General features: G+C 47.2%; 1 protein-coding gene across 2 annotated transcripts in view; it reads right to left on the reverse strand.

The window, feature by feature from the left end:
- The window catches only part of COPG1 (COPI coat complex subunit gamma 1), a 40,476-nt gene extending 25,228 nt beyond the window's left edge, over window positions 1–15,248 (reverse strand). The window contains exons 1-5 of one of the 2 annotated variants that reach the window (XM_073591859.1): window positions 15,119–15,248; window positions 4,391–4,443; window positions 2,446–2,526; window positions 2,252–2,323; window positions 919–998 (exon numbers count right to left, since the gene is read on the reverse strand). In XM_073591859.1, the coding sequence (XP_073447960.1) occupies window positions 919–998; window positions 2,252–2,323; window positions 2,446–2,526; window positions 4,391–4,443; window positions 15,119–15,233 (401 nt within the window). In that variant the 5' untranslated portion in view covers window positions 15,234–15,248. Of the gene's footprint in view, window positions 1–918; window positions 999–2,251; window positions 2,324–2,445; window positions 2,527–4,390; window positions 4,444–10,894; window positions 11,052–15,118 lie in introns of those variants that run through there. The other variant, XM_073591860.1, reaches the window with a different exon arrangement.
- Window positions 15,249–23,316: the final 8,068 nt, after the last annotated feature.

Consider the following 23,316-nt stretch of genomic DNA (forward strand, 5'->3'; position numbering starts at 1 on the left):
CCGCACTTTTACTGCGGCACAATGGCACAGCTGGGCGAAACGACGTTATGTTACGTTTCTTTGCCCTGTGGTCGCTAGGGGCGCGCGCATGCTGCTCGCCCCCCGAGCCGATGCGAGTGCCTGGCAGGCGCGATGAACGCCGAGCTCCCCCGATCGCTTGGGACACACCGAGAACCGGGATCTGTGTGTGTGTACACACACACACAGATCCCGGTTCTCTGAGGGGAGAAAAGACTGTATGTTCATACAAAGTATGAACAGCGATCTGTCATCTCCCCTAGTCAGCCCCATCCCCCCTTCAGTTAGAACACAGAGAGGGAACAGTTAACCCCTTGATCACCCCCTAGTGTTTAACCCCTTCCCTGCCAGTGACATTTTTACAGTAATCTGTGCATTTTTATAGCACTGATCGCTGTATAAAATGCCAATGGTCCCAAAAGTGTCAAAAGTGTGTATATATATATCTTTAAAAAAAAAAAAAAGAAGGGGGGGTATTTATTATACCAAAAAGTAGCAAAAATTGTTTTTGTTTCAAAATTGTCGCTCTTTGTTTATAGCACAAAAAATAAAAACCACAGAATTACCACCAAAAGAAAGCTCTATTTGTGGGAAAAAAAGGACGTCAATTTTATTTGGGTACAGCGTCGCACGTCCGCGCAATTGTCAGTTAAACGATGCAGTGCCGAATCACAAAAATGGCCTGGTCATTCAGCAGCCAAATCTTCCGGGGCTGAAGCGGTTAAAGTGTTCCTAAACCACAATAAATTGTGTTTGTGTCTTTCGGAGGTATAGTGGTTAAATTATTTAGATGGACATGCTGGGATAGATAGCTGCACTGTACTGTTCAGTCATTCTCTGCTTTGCTTTAATGGAAGCCCTGAAGTGAACTTGTACTAAAACACTTAACAGATGACCCACCTACTGGTGACAATGATAACATCCTCAGAAATGGTGGCCATCTCCTTTATGGTGAGGTAGCACATCCTGCGCAGTGTGGGCTGAAGAAAAACACAAGACATGGAGGTTAATTAATAAATAAACAGGTCATCAAGGCACCCTTCATTTTTCCTAAACTATAACCTTATCCCAAACTTTTAAGGCTCAGGTTTTTCCTTCAAGCATTCCATGAAGGTAAGAAACCTTCTGTGTGCAGCAGCCCCCCACAGCGCCCCCCTAATACTCGCCCAAGCTCCCTCTCGATCCAGCCATGTGCACGAGAGCGGAGCTTCTCCCAGGTCTCTCATTCCTCATTGGCTGGGACAGCAGCGGGAGCCATTGGCTCCTGCTACTGTCAATCACTGCCAGTGAGCCAATGAGGAGAAAGTGGAGGTGGGTCTTTGTGTTTCTTATGGATGCATAGAGCAGGGCTTGGGAGTGAGCATGCACCAGTGTGCCCAGAGCAAGCGGCTTGCTATTGGGGGCACTGGCTGAAAGAGGAGCGCTGGCGGGGGACCTGCTCTGTGCAAAACCATTACACAGAGCAGGTAAGTATGACATTTTTTTTTTTTATTAAATGAACCTTTAATGTCACTTTAAATCTTTGTTGTCACTGAAAAGCTGGAGCAGCCAAGGGTGTTTATATGACAGAAATATGCACCCCGTTGCATTTGGTGGGCACCAGTGGCCAAACACAACCCATTCAACTGAATAAGGCCGCACTGCAACCGCCCCATAAGCACGTGCAATGCATGCGCTTGCGGCGTGGGGGGGGGTTTGCACTTGAGTGGGTTAAAACAGAAGGTGAGGAGGCAACATATTGCCTCCTCACTGCCTGTCAAGTGCCTCTGAAAAGGAATCCAAGCTTGGATCGCTTTTCAGGGGAGCAGCAGTCCTTGCCACTAGCATAAACATGGCCAAACAGCCCTCCAAAGAAATCAGTGCAAAGCACAAAAGAGCCTTCATAGAACAGAAGAATTCACATGTCTAAATCCATCAACTGTACAATCAGAACTGCTGATTTAGAGGACAGATGCAGACACGGCTCTCCTCAATGAGCTCTGCAGTGTGTAATTTCAGCTCTCCGACCCGTTTTCTGAACTCTTTACAAACTCAGCAGTTCGAATGGCTGTAGAGGAGAGAATACTGCAGATAAACAGGTACAACTCACATAGGAGGATTTGTTTCATCTCTGTGTATTACCTAAGGCCAGTCACTTCACTGGGTATATAGAAGGGTTTAAATAAACCAGCCAAAAAGGAATTATTTTGTTATCACCTGAGAAGGTGCCTAGTGTGGGGGGGGTGACACTTACGTCATTAGACTGGAACAGCTTGGTCATAGCGAAGAAGGCTTCTGTTGCTTCTGTAGCACCCATGTGCTCACCCTACAGAGGAAGGATACAAAAAAAAAAAAAAAAAAAAAAAAAAAAAAAGGGGAAAACCTGAATCCATAATCCCAGCTTACTCCAAACCTAAATGGACTGAAAAATGATGACGTTTGTCTTACCTGGTTTATCAGGTACAGTATCTTGGTCAGGATGTGAGCACATTTTCGGGGGTTGATTGGAGTCTCGTTAAACAAACGAGCCTAAGAAATGAACAAAGTGCAAGAGGTGTGAGAAGGAGAGACTACAAACCCACCGCACTGGGCAGAGAACGCAGATAATAAAATCTCAATGGATCATCACCACTTACTGACCACACAACATAGTTTAATGCTACAGTACAGGTCGGCTGCGCAGAAACACACATATACATTAGGGTTGTCCCGATACCGAGCATTTGCCCGAGTACTTGTACTCGGGCAAATGCTCCCGATGCTTCACCAGATACCTGGACAGTCAGCAGTGATTAGTGAGTAGGGGAGTTACAAGCTTCTCCCCCAGCGGCTTTCAGCTGCTTTAGTGAAATTTATACAGCGGTGATCGGTGCTTGTAACTCCCCCACCGATCACCGCTGACTGTCACTGCATCCTCCTCCATGCCGTTCTGCTGTCCCCCTTTGTTCTTCCTCCATGCCCCCTCCGTTCTGCTGTCTCCCTCCGTTCTTCCTCCATGCCCCCTCCGTTCTGATGTCCCCTCTGTTCTTCCTCCATGCCCCCTCCGTTCTGCTGTCCCCTCTGTTCTTCCTCCATGCCCCCTCTGTTCTGCTGTCCCCCTCTGTTCTTCCTCCATGCCCCCTCTGTTCTGCTGTCCCCTCTGTTCTTCCTCCATGCCCCCTCTGTTCTGCTGTCCCCCTCTGTTCTTCCTCCATGCCCCCTCTGTTCTGCTGTCCCCTCTGTTCTTCCTCCATGCCCCCTCCGTTCTGCTGTCCCCTTCTGTTCTTCCTCCATGCCCCCTCTGTTCTGCTGTCCCCTCTGTTCTTCCTCCATGCCCCCTCTGTTCTGTTGTCCCCTCTGTTCTGCTGCTGTCCCCCTCCATGTACTCTTCCTTTACTGTATGGACAGAGTCAGCTGACTCTGTCCATTCACATAACTGAAACATTGTAATCTCCTGTGATTACGATGTGTCAGTTTATGAATGGAGAGGAGCCGCTGTCTTCTCTCCATTCATTCTCAGTGCAGAGAAAGGAACTGGGGAATCTCTATCCTCTGTCTCTTTCTCTGTCTTAAGGGGGAGATTTCAGGGGTCTGTTAAGACCCCTAATATCTCACAAAGCCCCCCAACAAGTATTGCAATAAATAATAGAAAAAAAAATAAATTGTAAAAATTAAAATAAAAAAAACAGACACCATCCACCCCCTCCCTCCCTAAAAAAAAAAAAAAAAAAAAAAAAAAAAACACACTGTCACGTGACATTAAAGGATCGGTAATCGGTAGGTACTTGAAAAAAAAAAGTATCGGTACTTGTACTCGGTCTTAAAAAAGTGGTATCGGGACAAATTATATATATATATCACACAATTTTGGGTAGGGGGGGTGCTTGTGATTGCGCCAGCCCTCCAGGCTGTGCTGTCACTGGCTCCAGCACATGCCGATCACTGGTTCCCAGCCAATGAAACCTGTTATTGCAGGAAAGGAAATTGCATCATCGATAGCTTGCTTTAGACCCCTTTCACACGGAGGCTCTTTACAGGCACTATAGCGCCTGTAAAGAGCCTCTCCAGTGTGAAAGCCCGAGTGCTTTCACACTGGAGCGGTGCGCTGGTAGGACGCTAAAAAAAGTCCTGCAAGCAGCATCTTTGGAGCGTTGTATACACCACTCCTGCCCATTGAACTGAATGGGCACCGCTGCCGAACCACCAGCAAAGCTGCAGAGACGCTTTGCGGGTTGTTTTAACCATTTTTTGGCCGCTAGCAGGGGTTAACACCACCCCGCTAGCGGCCGAAACCCCCCCCCCGCACGCAAAAACAACGGTAAACAGCCGCTAAAAATAGCGGCGCTTTACCGCCGACGCCCCAGTGTGAAAGGGGCCTTAGAGAAAACAATTGTCTTGTGCATGTAAAGCTTACCTCCTGGAGGACTGCGCTCTTTTCAAGGTGCTGGAAAGGATTGGAGCCACCACCTGAAATCACAAAGGAAACCAATTTAAAAAGGGCATGTCAGGGCAAAACAACAAACATTCTGTACACATCTCATATTTTATGGGCACAAGTCCAGAAAAATATAAAGCTGAGTGAAGATGAAAAAGGAAGTACATGTAAATTTTTAAGATACTAAAGTAAAACAAAATGAAAAATGATGTAAATTAATATGCAAGAAAAAAAAAAAAAAAAAAAAAAAAACATATAAGCTGAAAACGTCTTACAGACCCCTCCCCCATGTTATAAAGAAGAGGAGGCGGAGAGGTGCTCTGTAGTCCTAACATCCTTCCTATTCTAGGGTGACAGCGCTGCTTCTTCACAGATACAATACAGTGAGTGGGCGTGGTCACCCCAGGACAGGAAGTGCATGCAATCCAGCCATTGTGTCTTTTTTTTTTTGTAGTTTTGAATAGAGTAGGGAAGGGATACAATTAGAACCAGTAAATGGATTCTAAACAAACATTCACATAGACAGGAAGAGGGGGGGAAAATCTTTCAAATGTTGACGTCCACCCATCAAGGAATTTTCATATTTAAAGTCATTAGCATGTTGATGGGGGGGGGAGATATAAACAGGGTTTAAATTCAGCTTTAACCCCTTGCTTCCCAGCCTATAGCCCAGGGGTAGGCAACCTGGGCCCTCCAGCTGTGGTGAAACTCCAAATCCCATCATGCCTCTGCCTCTAGGAGTCATGCCTGTGATTGTCGGTGTCTTGCAATGTCTCATGGGACTTGTAGTTTCAAAAGAGCTGGAGGGCCGAGGTTGCCTACCCCTGCTATAGCCAAACGACACTGGGGCCGGCCTCTTGTCGATCCGGGTGGACATCATCGGGATGATCACAGTACCGACCCGCTGCTGGTACTATATGACCGCAGCAACCAATCACAGCAGGTCACATGACAGTTGTAAGCAATGGATGGCTTCCTTTCATACAATCCATTGTGTACAATTGTGTTGCTAGCTGTGATTGATCACATGGTACAGACTGGGCCAATCACAACAAAACAAACTGAATGAAACAGATTTAATTTAGTAAAATTCTTGCATGTAGCAATAAAGTTCATTGCTATAATAAAAAAAAAAAAAAAAAAAAAAAAAAAAGATTCTGATCACCTACCCATAGTACGATGTTACTATGGTAACATTATATTGCTCTAGTCAAAGTGTGTTAAAAAAAAATAAATAAAAATATACATTTTTTTTGTATTGTCACCAATCAGTGTCCCTTATCGCCACCCACACCTGTTATCTGATAACGCTGTACTGCACTAGTGACAGTATGTAAAAAAATAAAAAATAACTTCTTCATTTTCCAAAAAATGATGACACAACTTCAAAAAAACTCGCCATGCCTCTTACTAAATACCTTGGACTGTCTACTTTCCAAACAGGGGTCATTTGGGGGATATTTGTCCTATCCTGACATTTTGGGGCCTCAAGAAATGACAAAGTACATCAGGACTGATCAATTTTCAGATCTATACCATAGTTTGTGGACTCTATAACTTTCCTACAGACTAAATAATATACACGTTTCGGGTTATTTTCACCAAAGAAATGTAGAATACATTTTGGCCTAAATTTAGGAAGAAAGATTATTTATTTGCAAAATGTTACAAGAGAAACAAAGAAGAACATGGGTTTTTTTATTTATTTTTTTTTTATTTAGCAAAAAATAAAAAACCCCAGTGGTGATTAAATGCCTCCAAAAGAAAGCTTTATTTGTGGGAAAAAAAAAAAAAAAAAAAAAAAAGATAAAAATTTCAAATGGGTGCAGTGTTGCATGACCGCGCAACTGTCAAAGTGCGACAGCGCTGAAAGCTGAAAACTGGCCTGGGCAGGAAGGGGGTAAAGGTGCCCAGTATTGAAGGGGTTAAAGCGGTTGTATACCCTTTTTTTTTTTTTTTTTTTTTTTGCATTTTTACCTACAGGTAAAATGAAAATCTCCTAAACCTGTAAGGTTTGGGAGATATTCACTTTGAATGCAGCCGCCGACGTCAGCGGCGCATGCGCTGTGAAGGTCCGGCAGAGGCTTCCGGACCTTGCCGGAAAGAAGTCTCCCATGCGCATGCACGGGAGTGACGACATCGCTGCCTCGGCCAATCACCGGAGCCGCGAACCCGGAAGACACGCCAGAGAGGAAACGTCAGCTCCCTCTGCGTGGATTGGGAACAGCTGCCGACACCTCGTTCTAAGGTGAGTATTTCATAATGAGCTAGTATGCGTACATACTAGCTCATTATGCCTTTTGCCTTACAGGTCTAAAAAAATTTTAAAAATTTGTGCGGGTATACAACCACTTTAAATGAAGGGGAGACCTCCACAGTCAACTAATACTCATTAAAGGGGTTGTAAAGGTTCGTGTTTTTTCACCTTAATGCATAATATCCATTAAGGTGAAAAAACACCTAGCAGTGACCGCCCCCCCCCCCCGTTTTACTTACCTGAACCCTCAAACTTGTCCCACGGGGATGCGCTATCTCTCTGCCCGGGGTTCTCGGCTCTTGATTGGATAAATTGATAGCAGCGCAGCCATTGGCTCCCGCTGCTGTCAATCAAATCCAATGATGCGGGCGCCGGGGCCGAGTTTTGCATGCGGCCTCTATGGATGCCAAGTACTGTACTCGGGTCTGCGCCCGCAAGTTAACCCCTCTCCCGAGGAGAGCTCTTCTCCCGTGGGGGTTATCTGACGCGGGGAGGAGCCGCGAGGGATCCCAGAAGACGAGGTTCAGGGCCACTCTGTGCAAAACAAGCTGCACAGTAGAGGGAAGTATGATATGTTTGTTATTTAAAAAAAAAAAAACCCGAACCTTTAGTGTCACTTTAAGGCCTGGCTCACACCTATGCACTTTTTAGTGCGTTTTCAGTTTTGCAGAAACACACTACAGTCCATTTAACATGGTTTCCTATGGGCGTAGTTCACATCTGTGCATTTTATGGAAAGGGCCAGGGACTTTTTTTTCTGTTTTTTGGCTCCAAAGACGTCAATGGATAAAAATAGTGTACTGAAAAATGCAAAATGGGGGGGGGGCAGGGAGTTCAGCAATCCAGGTGTCACCCCGTATCTCAGCAGCATGGCCAGCATGTGTGAGCCAGAACTGACCAGAAATTCTAAACTTCACTCACATTATACAGATCACCGCTTTGAATCTTAATATATTTGGCAGTTTGTCCCGAGCTTTCATTAAGGCTAGGTTCACACTGCTGCAGTGCGAATTTAGCGCGATTTTGATCCAATTGCGTTGCAAATTTGCATTGCGAATTCTTTGTGTGTTCTTGCGATTCTACTGCAAATTTTGCAATCTATGGAGCTGAATTCGCATTGCACACGGATCAAACTCGGACAGGACCCTTTTTTTATGCAGGTTAAATTCGCAACGCATTGATGTGAACAGCACTCATGGAAAACAATGTTATTAAAATGACTTGCGAATTTGAGCGATCGCAGCGGCTCAAATTCGCAATAAAATTCGCAGCAGTGTGAACCTAGCCTAAAGTCCAACTGAATTTTCAGGTTAAAATCCACTAAATACATTCCAGGTGCATCAACGGGCGTGCCAAGGTTACAGTTGGTTTTCTTTAGGCGCCGTTCACACCTGGGCGTTTTTGGGCATTTTTTCTGCTGTAAGCCTCAGCTCTAAAAACGCCCAACAAGACAAATCCTATTCATTTCAATGGCCCCTGTTCACATCTAAGCGTTTTGTCATCTGAAGCAAACCGCCTGAAGCTCAAAAAAGTACAGGAGCTTCTTTTTTGGCAGATTACAGGCGTTTTTTTCTTTTTACATTGGTGACCTTTTGACCTGTACAAAATCGCAACAAAAAGTGCCTTAGAGAGTAAGCAAAGCCTAAGAAGAAAAAAAAAAAAAAAAAAGAACCTGTCCCCTGCCAGCATGCTGCAGAGAAGGACCTTTACTCTCTGTGTGGAAGCAGAGATCTCTCTGCCGAGGTCTGACACTGCAGAGTCACACCTATAGCTCTCTAACCAGTAAATCTCATGCTTCCTGATGAGATTTATGTAAATCTTTTTTTAAAAAACAAAAATAAACATTTCATACTTACCTCCTCTGTACAGTTAGTTTTGCACAGAGCGGCCCCCGATCCTCCTCTTCTGGGGTCCCTCAGCGGCGCTCCTGGCTCCTCCTCTTCTCGAGTGCCTCATTGGAGAGCCTCCCTGGGGGCACTCGTGCGGGCTCGCTCCCGTGTCCTGCTGCTGCGTCCATTGACACAGACAGCAGGACTCGGCTCAGCCCCCGGGCTCCCGCGTCATTGGATTTGATTGAAAGTAGCGGGAGCCAATGGCTGCGCTGCCATCAATCTATCCAATCAGGACCCGAGACACCGACTGGAGCGGGTGTGCTCGTCCCCGGAGCAGGAATGATCGGGCTCAGGTAAGTAAAAGGGGGGGGGGGGGGGGGGGGGGGGGGGAGGGGGGGGATCTGGTGCACTACAAGAGGTCTTTCACCTCAATGCATTGAGGTGAAAAAACGCGAGGGTTTACAACCCCTTTAAAGTCGTTTGTTTTTCTAAAAATAACAAACATGTTCTACTTACCTGCTCTGTGTAGTGGTTTTGCACAGAGCAGCCCCGATCCTCCTCTTCTCAGGTTCCCCGCCGGCGCTTGTGGCTCCTCCCTCCTGCCCCCACAGCAAGCAGCTTCCTATAGGGGCTCCCAAACAGGCGTGCTCCCAGTTTGTGGCTCTGTGTGTCCATTCACACACGGAGCTGCGGCTCAGGCCCGCCCCCTCCGTCTCCTGATTGGCTCACTGGCTGTGATTGGCAGCAGTGGGAGCCACAGAGCTCTCTTATTATGGGGGGGAGCTGCAGGTTTTTTTTTACCTGCATAGAATGCATGAGGGTAAGAAACCTTGTGCCTTTATATGTTCAGGTACCCCAAATGCGGTAGGCAGACGTGCATTTTACTGCACACAAGAACGTGTCATAAAATGTGCAAAAAAATAAAAAATAAACACGCAAATCAGAATGCTGAAAAAAGTTCCATGAGGAGCCCATAGCAATCAATGGGCGGTCATGCCAAAAAAATAAACGCATGTTTCAAATACACGAGGTGTGAATGGGGCCTTAAAGTGGTGTAAAGTGTTCCATGTAACCCAGTGAAGTGAGTGGCCTTTAGGTGATACACAGATGAAACAAATCCTCCTACATAAGTTGTTCCCGTTTATCTGCTGCCTCTCTACCTGCATTCAAAGAGCTGATGTAGGAAGCTTGTCTGAGCAGTCAGAAAAAAAAAAAAAAAAAAGGCGGAGAGCTGAGGTTACACTCTGCAGAGCTCAGTGAAGAAAGCGCCGAGTGCTGATTGGAGGGAAGGGGCACACCCCTCTTCACACAGGAGCAGAGGCTGTCAATCACGGGTTGTGTGCTGGAGCACCTTCCCCCAGTCACCATTTTTATCTCTTGGTGTCAGGAAAACTTCTCAGAGGTGACTCATGCTGATAGCAGAAGGAGGAGGCAGCGGACAAAAATGACACTTAGTGCTCCGGATTGAGACAAGCGCACACTATAGAGAGCAGGGATGTGCAATTAACGGACCTTCAGCTGTTGCAGAACTACAAGTCCCATGAGGCATAGCAAGACTCTGACAGCCACAAGCATGACACCCAGAGGCATGATGGGACTTGTAGTTTTGCAACAGCTGGAGGTCCGCTAATTGCATATCCCAGCTATAGAGGGAAATGCTTTGTTCACATTTCAAATCTGAGGTTTACAACCACTTTAAGCTGCGTTCATCAGGCAGTGCCGCCCAACAGGCACAGCCCACTGCAACGCACGCATCTACGGTTCCTGATTTTAAGGGTTACAACAGGCACCTCCTCGCCGTCTGTCAAACGCCCTCTGAAAAGTGATCCCATCACAGATCGCTCTTCAAAGTGCAACACACATGTAAACAAGTCCTTAGGGCTGTCGGGCCTCTGCAAAGAGACCACTGCTTATACACAAGGAATGGGGCCCTCCCTGCAGCATGCTGGCAGAGGACCGGCTTTATGAAATCACCTGTAAGACACAGAACAGAACATTGTGTTGATGTACCTGAATGTATTTATCAGATTTAAAGGACAACTCCAAAGGGGCTTTACACCGATACATAATAATTCAGAGCTACCAGGAAGTGCCATAAATATACATCATATAATAGAGATCACCCAAGGCATGCTGGGAGTTGTAGTCCCACACCCAGCCAATGGCCCAGAGATGGAGTGATGTCCCTGGAAATGGTCACTTCCCCTCCCAGGACACAAATCACCCTCCATGTCCCCCCTGGAGATCACAGATCCATACCACCTGTGCCCAGGCCTGGCACACCTCACCCCCCAGGACTCAGGAACTGACCCTCCCCTCCCCCCCCCTGGCACACATCCTCCTAGGGCCACAGCCAGGAATGTTCTGGGCCAGCCCTCCCAACAGCGCTCTCACCGGACTCCTCGTCCTTCTTATCGAACTTCTTCAGCATCTCCGACCCCGGCTACAGACAACTCGGCCACTTCCTGCCAGCCTGTCACCGGGACACGTCACTCCTGACAACATAGGCCGCGCATGCGCGACGTTAATGGAGGGAGGGTTCCCGCACATGCGCTCTGAGTCGGCGCTGCCAGGCATGCGCGTTGGAGCCGTGCTGTTGACTGCAACAATTGTGCAATTCTTCCGAGTTATGTGTGCACCGTGCGCCCTCTGGAGGCCGATCTCTAAACTGTACGGCAAGCTCAGCATCCACGGCTGGCAGTAAGCATGACTTGAAAAAAAAAGATGTTGGCAATATCGTTTTCTTTCTTTCTTTGCACTCCTCTCTTCTCGTTTTCTTTTCCTTTCCCTTTCCTTTCCTCTTCCTTTCCTTTAATGTTCCTTTCCACTTCCTTTCTATTCCTTTCCTCTTTTTTTCATTTTCCTTTCCTCTTCCTTTCCTTTCTGCTTTCCTTCATTTCCCTTTCCCCTTTACTTTCCTTTTTCATTCCCTTTCCTTTAATTTCGGTACATTTTCATTTCCTTTCTCCGTTTCCTTTCCTTTCACATTTCCTTTCCTTTAACTTTCCTTTTCCCTTTTTTCCCTCTTCCTTTCCTTTCACATTTTCTTTGCCTTAATTTTCCTTTTCTTTCCTTTACTCTCCTTTCCCTTTTCTTTTCCTCTTCCTTTCCTTTCACATTTCATTTCCTTCCTCATCTTTTCATTTTCCTTTCCTCTTTCTTTTTCTTTTTTCCTTTCCTTTCTCTTTCCCCTTTCCTTCCTTTCCCTTTCACCTTCCTTTCCTTTTACATTTAATTTCCTTTCCTCTTTCTTCCCTTTCTTCTTCCTTTCCTTTTATTTACCTTTCCCTTTCCGCTTTATTTCCTTTTCTACTTACCTTCCTTTTCCTTTCCTCTTCATTTCCTCTTCATTTCACGTTTTATTTCCTTTCCTCTTCTTTTCTTTTTCATTTCCTCTTCTTTTCTTTTTCCTTTCCTCTTCCTTCATTTTTTCCTTTCCTTTTATTTTCCTTTCCCTTTCCGCTTTCCTTTCCTTTTTCACCTACCTTCCTTTTCCTTTCCCTTTCCTTTATTTTTTCTTTCCTCTTTTTTTGACTTTTCTTTCCATTACCATTCCTTTTTACCTTTCCTTTTCTTTTTCTTTTATTTGCCTTATCGCTTGCCTTTCTTTTCCTTTCCATTTCTTTCCTTCCTTTTCCTTCCCTCTTCCTTTCCTTGTCCACTTACCTTCCTGTTCCCTTCCTCTTCTTTTCCTTTCGCATTTCATTTCCTTTCCTCTTCCTTTCTTTTTATTTTCTTTTCCTTTCCTTTTTTCCTTTCTTTTTATTTTCCTTTCTTTTTCCGCTTCCTTTCCTTTCCTCTTACCTTCCTTTTCCTTACCTCTTCCTTTTCTTTCACATTTCATTTCCTTTCCTTTCATTTTCCTTTCATCTTCCTTTCCCTTTCCTTTCATTTTCCTTTTCTTTCCTCTTCTTTTCATTTTCCTTTTCTAATCCTTTCCTTTTCTTTCCCTTTCCTTTCCCTTATCACCTTCCTTCCTTTCCTTTCCTCTCCATTCCTTTACAGTCCTCTCCTTTCCTTTCCCTTTTTCTTTCAGCTTTCCTTCCTTTTCCTTTCCTCTTCCTCCCCTTTTCCACTTTCCTTTTCCTTCCCCAGTCTTTCTTTTCCCTTCTCTCCCCATTCTGTTCCTTTCCTTAGCTTTCCTCTTTCTTTTTGCTTATCCTTTCAGTGGGGTCACAGATGTGACATCTCCTCAGGAAAAAATTACCTGCCACAAAGACAGTTTTTTTGCAGCCATATGACTTACTTCGAGGTGTCCATACCTGTTCCAGGTTAATTAATCTTCTCTTATTTCTGAACCACTAATCCTGAACAAGTATGGAATACATGACAATCGGAATGAAAGCCAGGCTACTAGCATATGCAGAACAGGAGGAGGACATTAGTGGCAGCCTCCGAGTTTATCCCAGAAAACTTTTCTTTTAAAGAACTCCAGGAAGTTAAAAATGTATGTAAGCCCAAAAGAAAAATGTAATACATAAAAATGGATTGTAACAATGTATTTCAGCTTACGAGTCCTTAGATTTGGTGGCTGCATTTGTTTTCTTTTTCCTGACTTTTTTCCCTTTATTTTCACCTGGAGATCCTGTCAATAACATACTTCCTGTCCCTGGATGACTACGCTCCTTCACTCTACTGTCTGCCCGTTTTGCCACTTTAAACCTGAGCTCTGGGATAAACAAATATTAAGTATAAGTATTAAACTATAAGAGTTGTGTATTCTCCCTTGAATCTTGGTGTGATTTGTGTATTTATTCCAGATCTGTGCAGTCATCCAGTGTGGGACTTTGGCTTTCTTTAATAAAGACCGCTCACTGCTGCTCTCTCTCTTTGTGCAGGGTGACTGGTCGTGTCTCCGCCCCCTCCTGTAGTTTCCTATAGGCAGCCTGTAGTGGGTGGAGCCTGCTGGGCCCCTCCCACAGCTCTGCTCTCTCTCTCCTTGTGCAGGGTGACTGGTCGTGTCTCCGCCCCCTACTGTAGTTTCCTATAGGCAGCCTGTAGTGGGTGGAGCCTGCTGGGCCCCTCCCACAGCTCTGCTCTCTCTCTTTGTGCAGGGTGACTGGTCGTGTCTCCACCCCCCTCCTGTAGTTTTCTACAGGCCGCTTGTACTGGGTGGAGCCTGCTGGGCACCTCCCACAGCTCTGCTTACTGTACAGACTATGTACAGCACATTGATGGTGTCATTGCTACTTTTACAAGGTAATATCTGGGTTTGCAAAGGCATTTGGTGTGTACAAAGTGGATTTATATCCTTTTTAGGTTTTGAACAATATATTTACTTAAAAAGTCTTTATGACCGGAGGTCAGTTTTTTTTTTCGTTAAGTTCCACTTTAAAGCTGAACTCTGGGATTAGCAAATATTGTATAACTTTAAGGGTTATGTATTCTTTTTGAATCTTAATGTGATTTGTGTATTTATTCCAGATCTGTGCAGTAATCCAGTGTGAGACTTCCTGTAATAAAGACCGCTCACTGCTGCTCTCTCTCCTTGTGCAGGGTGACTGGTCTTGTCTCCGCCCCTCATGTAGTTTTCTGCAGGTAGCCTGTAGTGGGTGAAGCCTACTGGCCCCTCCCACAGCTCTGCTCTCTCTGCTTGTGCAGGGTGACTGAACTTGTCTCCGCCCCCACCTGTAGTTTTCTATAGGCAGCCTGTAGTGGGTGGAGCATGCTGGGCCCCTCCCACAGCTCTGCGCTCTCTCCTTGTGCAGGGTGACTGGTCTAGTCTCCGCCCACCCTGTAGTTTTTTATAGGAAGCCTGTAGTGGGTGGAGCCTGCTGGGCCCCTCACAAAGCTCTGCTCTTTTATAAGCAGTTTTTCTTTTGGGATAAAGGTTTTACATAAATAAACAAAAGATGATCATTGAAAGCACCCCTGTCAGTGGTAAATGTTTTTTTTTTTTTTTTTTCAAAAATTTCCCATATTTTGTAGACGCGATAACTTTTGCGCAAACTAATCAATATACGCTTATTGGGATTTTTTTTTACCAAAAATATGTAGCAGAATACACATTGGCCTAAATTGATGAAGAAATTTATTTTTATTTATTTTTTTTTTTATTGTGAATGTTTTTTAGCAGAAAGTAAAAAATATATATATATTTTTTTCAAAATTGTCTTTTTTTAGATATATATAAAAAAAAAAAAAAGAAAGAAAGCTCTATTTGTGGTAAAAAAAAAAGGACATAAATTTTATTTGGGTTCAGCGTTGCACGACTGCGCAATTGTCAGTTAAAGCGACGCAGTGCCGTATCGCAAAAAAAAAAAAAGGCCTAGTCAGTTAAGGGGGTAAATCCTTCTGGTCCTTAAATGGTTCAAATAAATATATGAAAGGGCTGAATAAAAAGAAAATTCAAGTGACAGTGTAAAAAAAAATAAAAAAATAAAAATAAATAATGCATGCAAACAGTGATGGTCCCACACATGTGAGGTATCACTGCGAAGGTCATGAAGAGGGGTAAAATCTCCCGGGGCTGAAGTGGTTAAAAAAAGAAAACAAATGCAGCCAACACATCTAGGAATTGGTGAGCCGCAATATAATAAATATTTGCTTTTGGGTTTAATACGGCTTTAAGCTTCCTGCAATTAGATTTATTCCACAGAGAACAGACGGTGTACATACCATAGGGGTGGTCATACTGGAATATCATGTCCAGCGTTGGACTCGTGTGACCGTCCTGATCAGTCCTCGGTCGGTTCACCTGTACACAGGTAGCTGTACTTTGAACATTTGTCATGAGCTGCAGACTTATCTGATTGTCCGACTCAAGAATATCCTTCTCCCAGGGCTGGAACGCCAGCCATTTAAAGGGCCAGGCGGGTCAACATTACTTACTCAGTTCAGAGCTTGTGCACCAGCCGTGTCACAATTCAGCAGGGAATATTCGGAATGTGTTTATATAGAAATACAAATCCAGCCGTGCATCCAGTTTTACCGGTTTATTTAGGGACCAGGACTCTGAATATTCGTTTTCGTTCCGCTCACGCACACCTGAATTATATAGAAAGCAAAGAACATGGGTCATAGTTGGCAACATTGTAAAAAAAAAAATGTGGGACACTTTTGTGGCTGTGGGCGGAGCCGTACAATAATTAGGGGGCGGGGCATTCGTTTGTAGGCATGGTTTAGGAAAAATATACAAGTGCGGCGAAAAATGGGCGTGGTTTACGCAACATAGTGGGCGTGGCTTAAATGTGCGTGGGTCAAGAGGGTGTGGTTAGAGTCTGAGATGAATGAGGGATGGAGAGGGAAAGGGGGAGAGGGGGAGTTGGGGAGAGGGAAATGACAGGACAGCAGCCCCAGATCATACACAATAAAAATATGTGTATTCTAGAAAGTTTAACAATCAGCAGATAAAGATACTCCAAACACCTGGTGTTAGCACTTCAATCATCCCGGCACCATGGTTGTTATGGTGTCAGGATGATTGAAGTGCATTATTTCTATTATTACATTGTAATATAAAATGAAATCATTCAACTCACCATAATACAGAATCAGTGGGATCCCTGAGCGTGTCACCTGCCACATCGCCTGCCACCAGCCGTCCGTCCTTGCATCAGGTGTCCCAGCAGAGTCCGTCCTTGCATCAGGTGCCCCCAGCGGAGCCCCCCTTACATCAGATGTCCCCAGCAGAGCCCCCCTCACACCAGGAGTCCCCGGCGGAGCCCCCCCTCACACCAGGAGTCCCCGGCAGAGCCCCCCCTCACACCAGGAGTCCCCGGCGGAGCCCCCCCTCACACCAGGAGTCCCCGGCGGAGCCCCCCCTCACACCAGGAGTCCCCGGTGGAGCCCCTCCTCACACCAGGAGTCCCCGGCGGAGCCCCCCTCACACCAGGAGTCCCCGGCAGAGCCCCCCTTACACCAGGTGTCCCCGGCGGAGCCCCCCTCACATCAGGAGTCCCCGGCGGAGCCCCCCCTCACACCAGGAGTCCCCGGCGGAGCCCCCCCTCACACCAGGAGTCCCCGGCGGAGCCCCCCCTCACACCAGGAGTCCCCGGCGGAGCCCCCCTCACACCAGGTGTCCCCGGCGGAGCTCCCCCATACATCAGGAGTCCCCGGCGGAGCCCCCCCTCACACCAGGAGTCCCCGGCGGAGCCCCCCCTCACACCAGGAGTCCCCGGCGGAGCCCCCCCTCACACCAGGAGTCCCCAGCGGAGCCCCCCTCACACCAGGAGTCCCCGGCGGAGCCCCCCCACACATCAGGTGTCCCCAGCGGAGCTCCCCCTCACATCAGGTGTCCCTGGCAGAGCCCCCTCTCACATCAGGAGTCCCAAGGGGAGCCCCCCCTCACACCAGAAGTCCCCGGCAGAGCCCTCCTCACATCAGGTGTCCCCGGCGGAGCTCCCCCTCACATCAGGAGTCCCCGGCAGAGCCCCCCCTCACATCAGGAGTCCCCAGCGGAGCTCCCCCTCACATCAGGTGTTCCCGGCAGAGCCCCCCTCACATCAGGAGTCCCCGGCGGAGCCCCCCCTCACATCAGGAGTCCCCGGCGGAGCCCCCCCCCACATCAGAGCTCCCCCTCACATCAGGTGTCCCCGGCAGAGCCCCCCTCACATCAGGTGTCCCCGGCAGAGCCCCCCCCACATCAGGTGTCCCCAGTGGAGCCCCCCCTCACATCAGGTGTCCCCAGTGGAGCCCCCCTCACATTAGGTGTCCCCAGTGGAGCCCCCCCTCACATTAGGTGTCCCCAGTGGAGCCCCCCTTCACATTAGGTGTCCCCAGTGGAGCCCCCCTTGCATCAGGTGTCCCCGGCGGAGCCCCCCCTTGCATCAGGTGTCCCCAGTGGAACCCCCCTCACATTAGGTGTCCCCAGTGGAGCCCCCCTTCCATCAGGTGTCCCCAGTGGAGCCCCCCTTACATTAGATTCCCACAGCGGTGCGCCCCCCCACCTCAGAGGTGTCCTAGTGTAGCGGCCACATGGCTAGAACCCCCGCCCCTTTCCATATCAGACTAACAGCGGGGCGGAGGGTGGGCGGCGACGCAGGAGCCCCGTCTAGCCCCCCCCCAGCCGTCTTCCTGAACTTCTTTAAAATGGCGGCCGGCGGAGACAATGTCTCTGCTGGCCGCGGACCTCTAGCAGCGGCGGCGAAATCGTGAAGAACCGGATTTCTCGGGACATTTACCGGGACACCACAAATTAGTGAATGGTGTCTAACTCCCGGGAATGTCCCAGGAAATCCGGGACAGTTGGCAACTATGATGGGTCCAGGTATGGCACCATATCCATACCTCCCAACATTTTGAGATGGGAATGAGGGACACCTACTAGCAAATGTATGTAGGCATAGGACACGCCCCCTGCCACGCCCCTTAAAGGGGACATAACAAAAAAAAAGGTTAAAGTGGAGTTCCACCCCCCCAAAAAAAAAATGAGTAATGTGCTTAAAAAAAAATTTTAAAAAAATTTGGAGAAAATTTTTTTTTTACTCACCTCTAAATGCCTGTTGCTAGGGGGTCCCTCGTAGTCTGCCTCCTTCGGTGCCTGGGCTCCTGACGTCACTTCCCTCAGCGCAGGAAGCGAGATCGCCTCTCCACCCTCCCTCTTGTCAATCATCTGGGACATGTGACCGGTCCTAGATGATTACGGGGCCGGTGATGGCGCATGTAAAGCCACAGCCGGGCGCCCACAGTTAAAATGCCGGCGCAGCCGAGCGGAGGGGGGGGACGAGCGGGGCTTCATTCCCCCCGCATCGCTGGACCCTGGAATAGATAAGTGTCCGATTAAAAGTCAGCAGCAGCAGTATTTGTAGCTGCTGACTTTTAATTTTTTTTTTTTTTAAATGGGAACCCCACTTTAAGCAAATCCACAAGAGCTTTTTTTTTTTTACCACTAATATTCCTTTATATTGGCTTTTAAAATTGACAAATGCAGCAATTTAGAATTAGGATGAAAGGTTTAGCGCTGGGAAACACTTTTTGAAAGATAAAAAGTGCATTTTATATACAACTATATAGATCAGACCAAAATGAGGGACAAATGAGGAGGAAAGAGGGACAGAGGGACATTGCTCCAAATCAGGGACAGTCCCTCGAAATCAGGGACAGTTGGGAGCTATGCATATCAGGTCTTCATGGCTTTCTTTTATGCCGCCTATACACAATCGGACTTCTCGTCGGAAAAAGATATGACGGCTTTTCCGACGGGATTCCGCTCAAGTTTGTCTTGCATACACACGGTCATGCAAAAGTTCTCTGAAACTTACGACCGTCAAGAACGCGGTGACGTACAACACTTCGACAAGCTGAGAAAATGAAGTTCAATGCTTCTGAGCATGCGTCGAATTGTTTTGGATTTTGCGCGTCGGAATTGGCACAGACGATCGCATTTTCGGATAGGAACTTTTCCCGACCGAAAAATTGAGAACCTGCTCTCAATCTTTTGCTGGCTGGAATTCGGCCAGCAAAAGTCCGATGGAGCGTACACACGGTCGCATTTTACGACGAAAAACTCTCATCTGTCTTTTGCGGGCCGAAATTCTGATCATGTGTACGCGGCATTATAGTTTTGCATGGCTCAGCAAGGGGTCGGAGCCCCTATCAGGTTTTTACTGATATCTGGAGCTCCATTAGAGAGATTTACCCTCACTTCCTGTCCTTCGGACAACTCTCCAAAGGCAACACAGACAGAAATAAAAATTATTTTCTTTAGTAGAGCGTGGAAAGACTGGAACCCCGCATAGCTCCCAACTGTCCCTGATTTCCATGGGACTGTCCCTGATTTGGAGCAATGTCCCTCTGTCCCTCTTTCCCTCCTCATTTGTCCCTCATTTTAGTCTGATCCATATAGTTGTATATAAAATGCACTTTTTATCTTTCAAAAAGTGTTTTCCAGTTCTAAACCTTTCATCTGATTTCTAAATTGGTACATTTGTAAATTCCAAAAGCCATTATTTCAATTTACAAATACCGTACTGGTGACCCCACAATAGGAATAAAACTTTTCGGCTTTAGGGAGTTTAACAAGACACGTGGCCACCCATTAGAAGAAAAGAGGTTTAACCTTAAACTACGTAGAGGGTTCTTTACTGCAAGAACGGCAAGGATGTGGGATTCCCCTCCACAGGCGGTGGTCTCAGCGGGGGGCATCGATAGTTTCAAAAAACGATTAGCTAAGCACCTGAACGACCGCAACATACAGGGATATACAATGTAATACTGACATATAATCACACACATAGGTTGGACCTGATAGACTTGTGTCTTTTTTCAACCTCACCTACTATGTAACTATATCATATAAAGGAAAAAGTAGTGGTAAAAAAAAAGCACTTGTGGGTTTAACTCATCTTGTTATTCTGTACAATTCTCCTTTAAGTGGGCGTGGCAAGGGGTGTGTCCTATGCCTGCATACTTTTGCTGAGAGGTGTCCCTCATTCCCATCTCAAAAAGTTGGGAGGTATGACCCCTGTTTGATTTTTATTTCCCTGTTACAGACATTCTTCTTTTTCTTCCTCTCTCATGAAGCAGAACAGTAAGTGAGCATAAACCTCTTTAAAAGGGTTGTAAAAGTTCCCTCTTTAAAAAAAAAATAACAAACATGTCATACATACCTCCTCCGTGCAGTTGGTTTTGCACAGAGCGGCCCCGATCCTCAACTTCTGGGGCTCCCCCACCGCCGCTCCTGGCTCCTCCTCTTCTCGAGTGCCGCCACGGAGACCCGCTTTCCATGGGGGCACTCTTGCGGGCGCGCTCCCGAGTCCCGCTGCTGCCTTCATTGACACAGACAGCAGGACTCGGCCCCCCCCGCCCCCCGGCTCCCGTGTCACTGGATTTGATTGACAGCAGCGGGAGCCATTGGCTGCCCATCCAATGAGGACCTGAGACAAGCTGGAGCTTGTTCTCGTCGCTGGAAAGATCGGGTTTAATTAAGTAAAAGGGGGTCTGCTGCACTAAATAAGGTTTTTCACCTTAAAGCAGAGTTCCGGACCTTTAGAGCGCATGCGCCGGTGAGGTTACAAGTAGCATCCAGGGTGAATATCTCCTAAACGGCGCACGTTTAGGAGATATTAATTTTACCTACAGGTAAGCCTTATTATAGGCTTACCTGAGGGCACTTTCACACTGAGCGGCGCTTTACCGTCCTTTTAGCGGTGGATAAGCTTTTAACCCCCACTAACGGTCGAAAAAGGGTTAAAAGCGCCCGCAAAGCGCTGATGCAGTGGCACTTTGCCGGCGCTTTGGCGGCACTGGCACTTCTAAAGCGCCTCAAAGAAGCTGCTTGCAGGACTTTTTTTGACATCCCGCCAGCGCACCCTCGGGCTTTCACATTGGAGTGACAGGAGAGGCACTTTGCAGGCGCTATTTTTAGTGCTATCGCGCCTGTAAAGCACCTTAGTGTGAAAGGGGTCTTAAGGTGAAAATCACAAAGCGGGCTTTGTATCGTCAATGGGTGTGCAGTGCTCTGATGTCTAGGGGCAGGTCCCATGAATATCTGACCAATCACAGCCCGTGCCCACAGCAAGGTCCTGCCACTCGCGCCTTGCTAACCGATCACAGTCCGCACCCACAGTAAGGTCCCGCCTCTCGGTGTGTACAAGAGACCCTACAGGGGCATGAGAGGTCGGTGCATGAAGGTGTCTGTTGAAGTGGGAGTAAACTGAATTAGATTTTTACCTACAGGTAATCTTATAACAAAGCTTACCTGCAGGTGAAACAAATATCTCCTAAGCGTGCACCGTTTAAGAGATATTCCAGTGAGCAGCAACCAGTGACGTCACTGGAGCATGCGCTTTGAAGGAACGGCTTACGCATGCCACTCCTTCAGAGCTCTGTGCCGCGGCCGTGACTCCCACGTGCATGCGCACGAGTGACGTCATCGGGGGACTGGCCATTCAAGCGGCCCCAGCCTGCCAACCCGGAAGGAAGACCTGGTGAAGACAGAAGCCTCTGTAGCAGTGACTACGCGCCACTGGAGGGTTTTGTTTCATGGTAGGTCTTTCATAATGTCCTAGTATGCGATACATACTAGGACATTATGCCTTAACCTTGCAGGGGGAAATCTTTTTGTTTTTAAGGTTTACTACCGCTTAAACGTTCACTTCTATGACCTTCAGTGTGCAGGATAGAGGTGGGGGTGGGGGGGTTAACCTTCATAGCCAGTGACTAGCACTGTGTGTGTGTGGGGGGCCTAACAGTATTGACATCAATACACCGATGTCAGTGGATGCAATAAAAACTCCTAGCACTGGTGTCAGTGGATGCAATAATAACCCCCAGCATGGTGTGGGCGGACCCAATATTAACCCCAAGAACTGATGTAAGTGGACGCAATATAACCCCCGGCACTGGTATCAGTGGACACAGTATAACCCCCAGGACTGGTGTTGGTGGACGCAATATTGCCCACCATCACTGGTGTCGGTAGATGCCTCATTAACCCCCAGAACTGGTGTAAGTGGTCATAATAATAACCCCCAACACTGATGTCAGTGGACGCAATATTAACCCCCAGCACTGGTGTCGGTAGATTCCATTTTAACCCCCAGAACTGGTGTAAGTGGATGTAATAATAACCCCTAGCACTGGTATCAGTGGACACAATATTAACCCCCAACACTGGTATCAGTGGATGCAATATTAACCCCCAGCACTGGTGTCAGTGGATGCAATATTAACCCCCAGCACTGGTGTCAGTGGATGCATTATTAACCCCCAGCACTGGTATCAGTGGACGCAATATTAATCCCCAGCACTGGTGTCGGTAGATGCAATATTAACCCCCAGAACTGGTGTAAGTGGACGCAATAATAACCCCCAGCACTGACACCAATGGTGGGGCACAATTCCTACCATAGGCGTGCGCAAGGGTTGTGCCTGGGCACACCTTAATCCTGGGGTTGGCAACCTGTCAATGGTGGGCAGGTGACAAGTAAACCGCAATCCTTTCTTGCCGATCCTCAGAACCTGGACAGGAGAGGTGGCGTGGGTGGAATTTTGTGGAACAGATCTGTATTTTCCTTCTGCAGTAGCTGAAAGTAGGCTTCTCCTTCTCTCCCTTTTGTCAACATTCAGCTGCCACAGGAGGAAAATATAGGGGATTGGTACTAATATATGCCACCCCTCCTTTCCCTGTTCCTCTTCCTTCTGTTACCCTGGTCCCCCATGTGCTCCCTTTCTCCCCCTTCCTCCCATTGTTTCAGGATGGAGAGCGGCGAAAAGGCCGGTAAATATGTCAAACGCATATGGGTTGGAGCTTTGGGGTGCACATCCTAATGCAATAATCTGTGCACACCTATGATTCCTACCAATGATACAAACCTCTCTCTGACACCAAAGATGGGGCATGGTTTACTTCGGCTGATGCTGGGACATTTTCTACTCTGGATAGCCAAAGTCCGGCCCCTCTAAAGTCTGAAGGACAGCAAACTGGCCCTTTGTTTAGAAAGTTTGGAGACCCCTGCCCTAAAGTAAGAGGATTTTGGATAAAGGTCTATCACATGCCCTACATGGTTATGGGTAAATCCTTTCCTAAGAACCCGGCCTATGATGTCCTATTGGGCAGATAACCTGAGCAATGTACTAATCATTCTGGTTGGTTATGCATATTCTCAACAGTAGAAAAGAGAGTTATAGCGAAGGCATGGAGAACCACGACCGTTCCCTTGGCTGAAGTCAGTAGTTCCATAAGTAATGGTCTTTGAGAAAATGATTGCTAGACAAAAGGATACGATAACTACATTTCACAAAATATGATAATCATGGATTGAGTCCTAAATGCCGCCCTCATTTAATGTGGAGTCATTGGTTTTGTAGAGGATGGGGGGGGGGGGGGGGGGGGGGGCTCGTGGGTCGTGAGCCTCACAGTCTATCCCTACACC

The sequence above is a fragment of the Aquarana catesbeiana genome, linkage group LG07 (assembly GCF_042186555.1).
Source record: "Aquarana catesbeiana isolate 2022-GZ linkage group LG07, ASM4218655v1, whole genome shotgun sequence".
Lineage (NCBI taxonomy): Eukaryota > Metazoa > Chordata > Amphibia > Anura > Ranidae > Aquarana > Aquarana catesbeiana.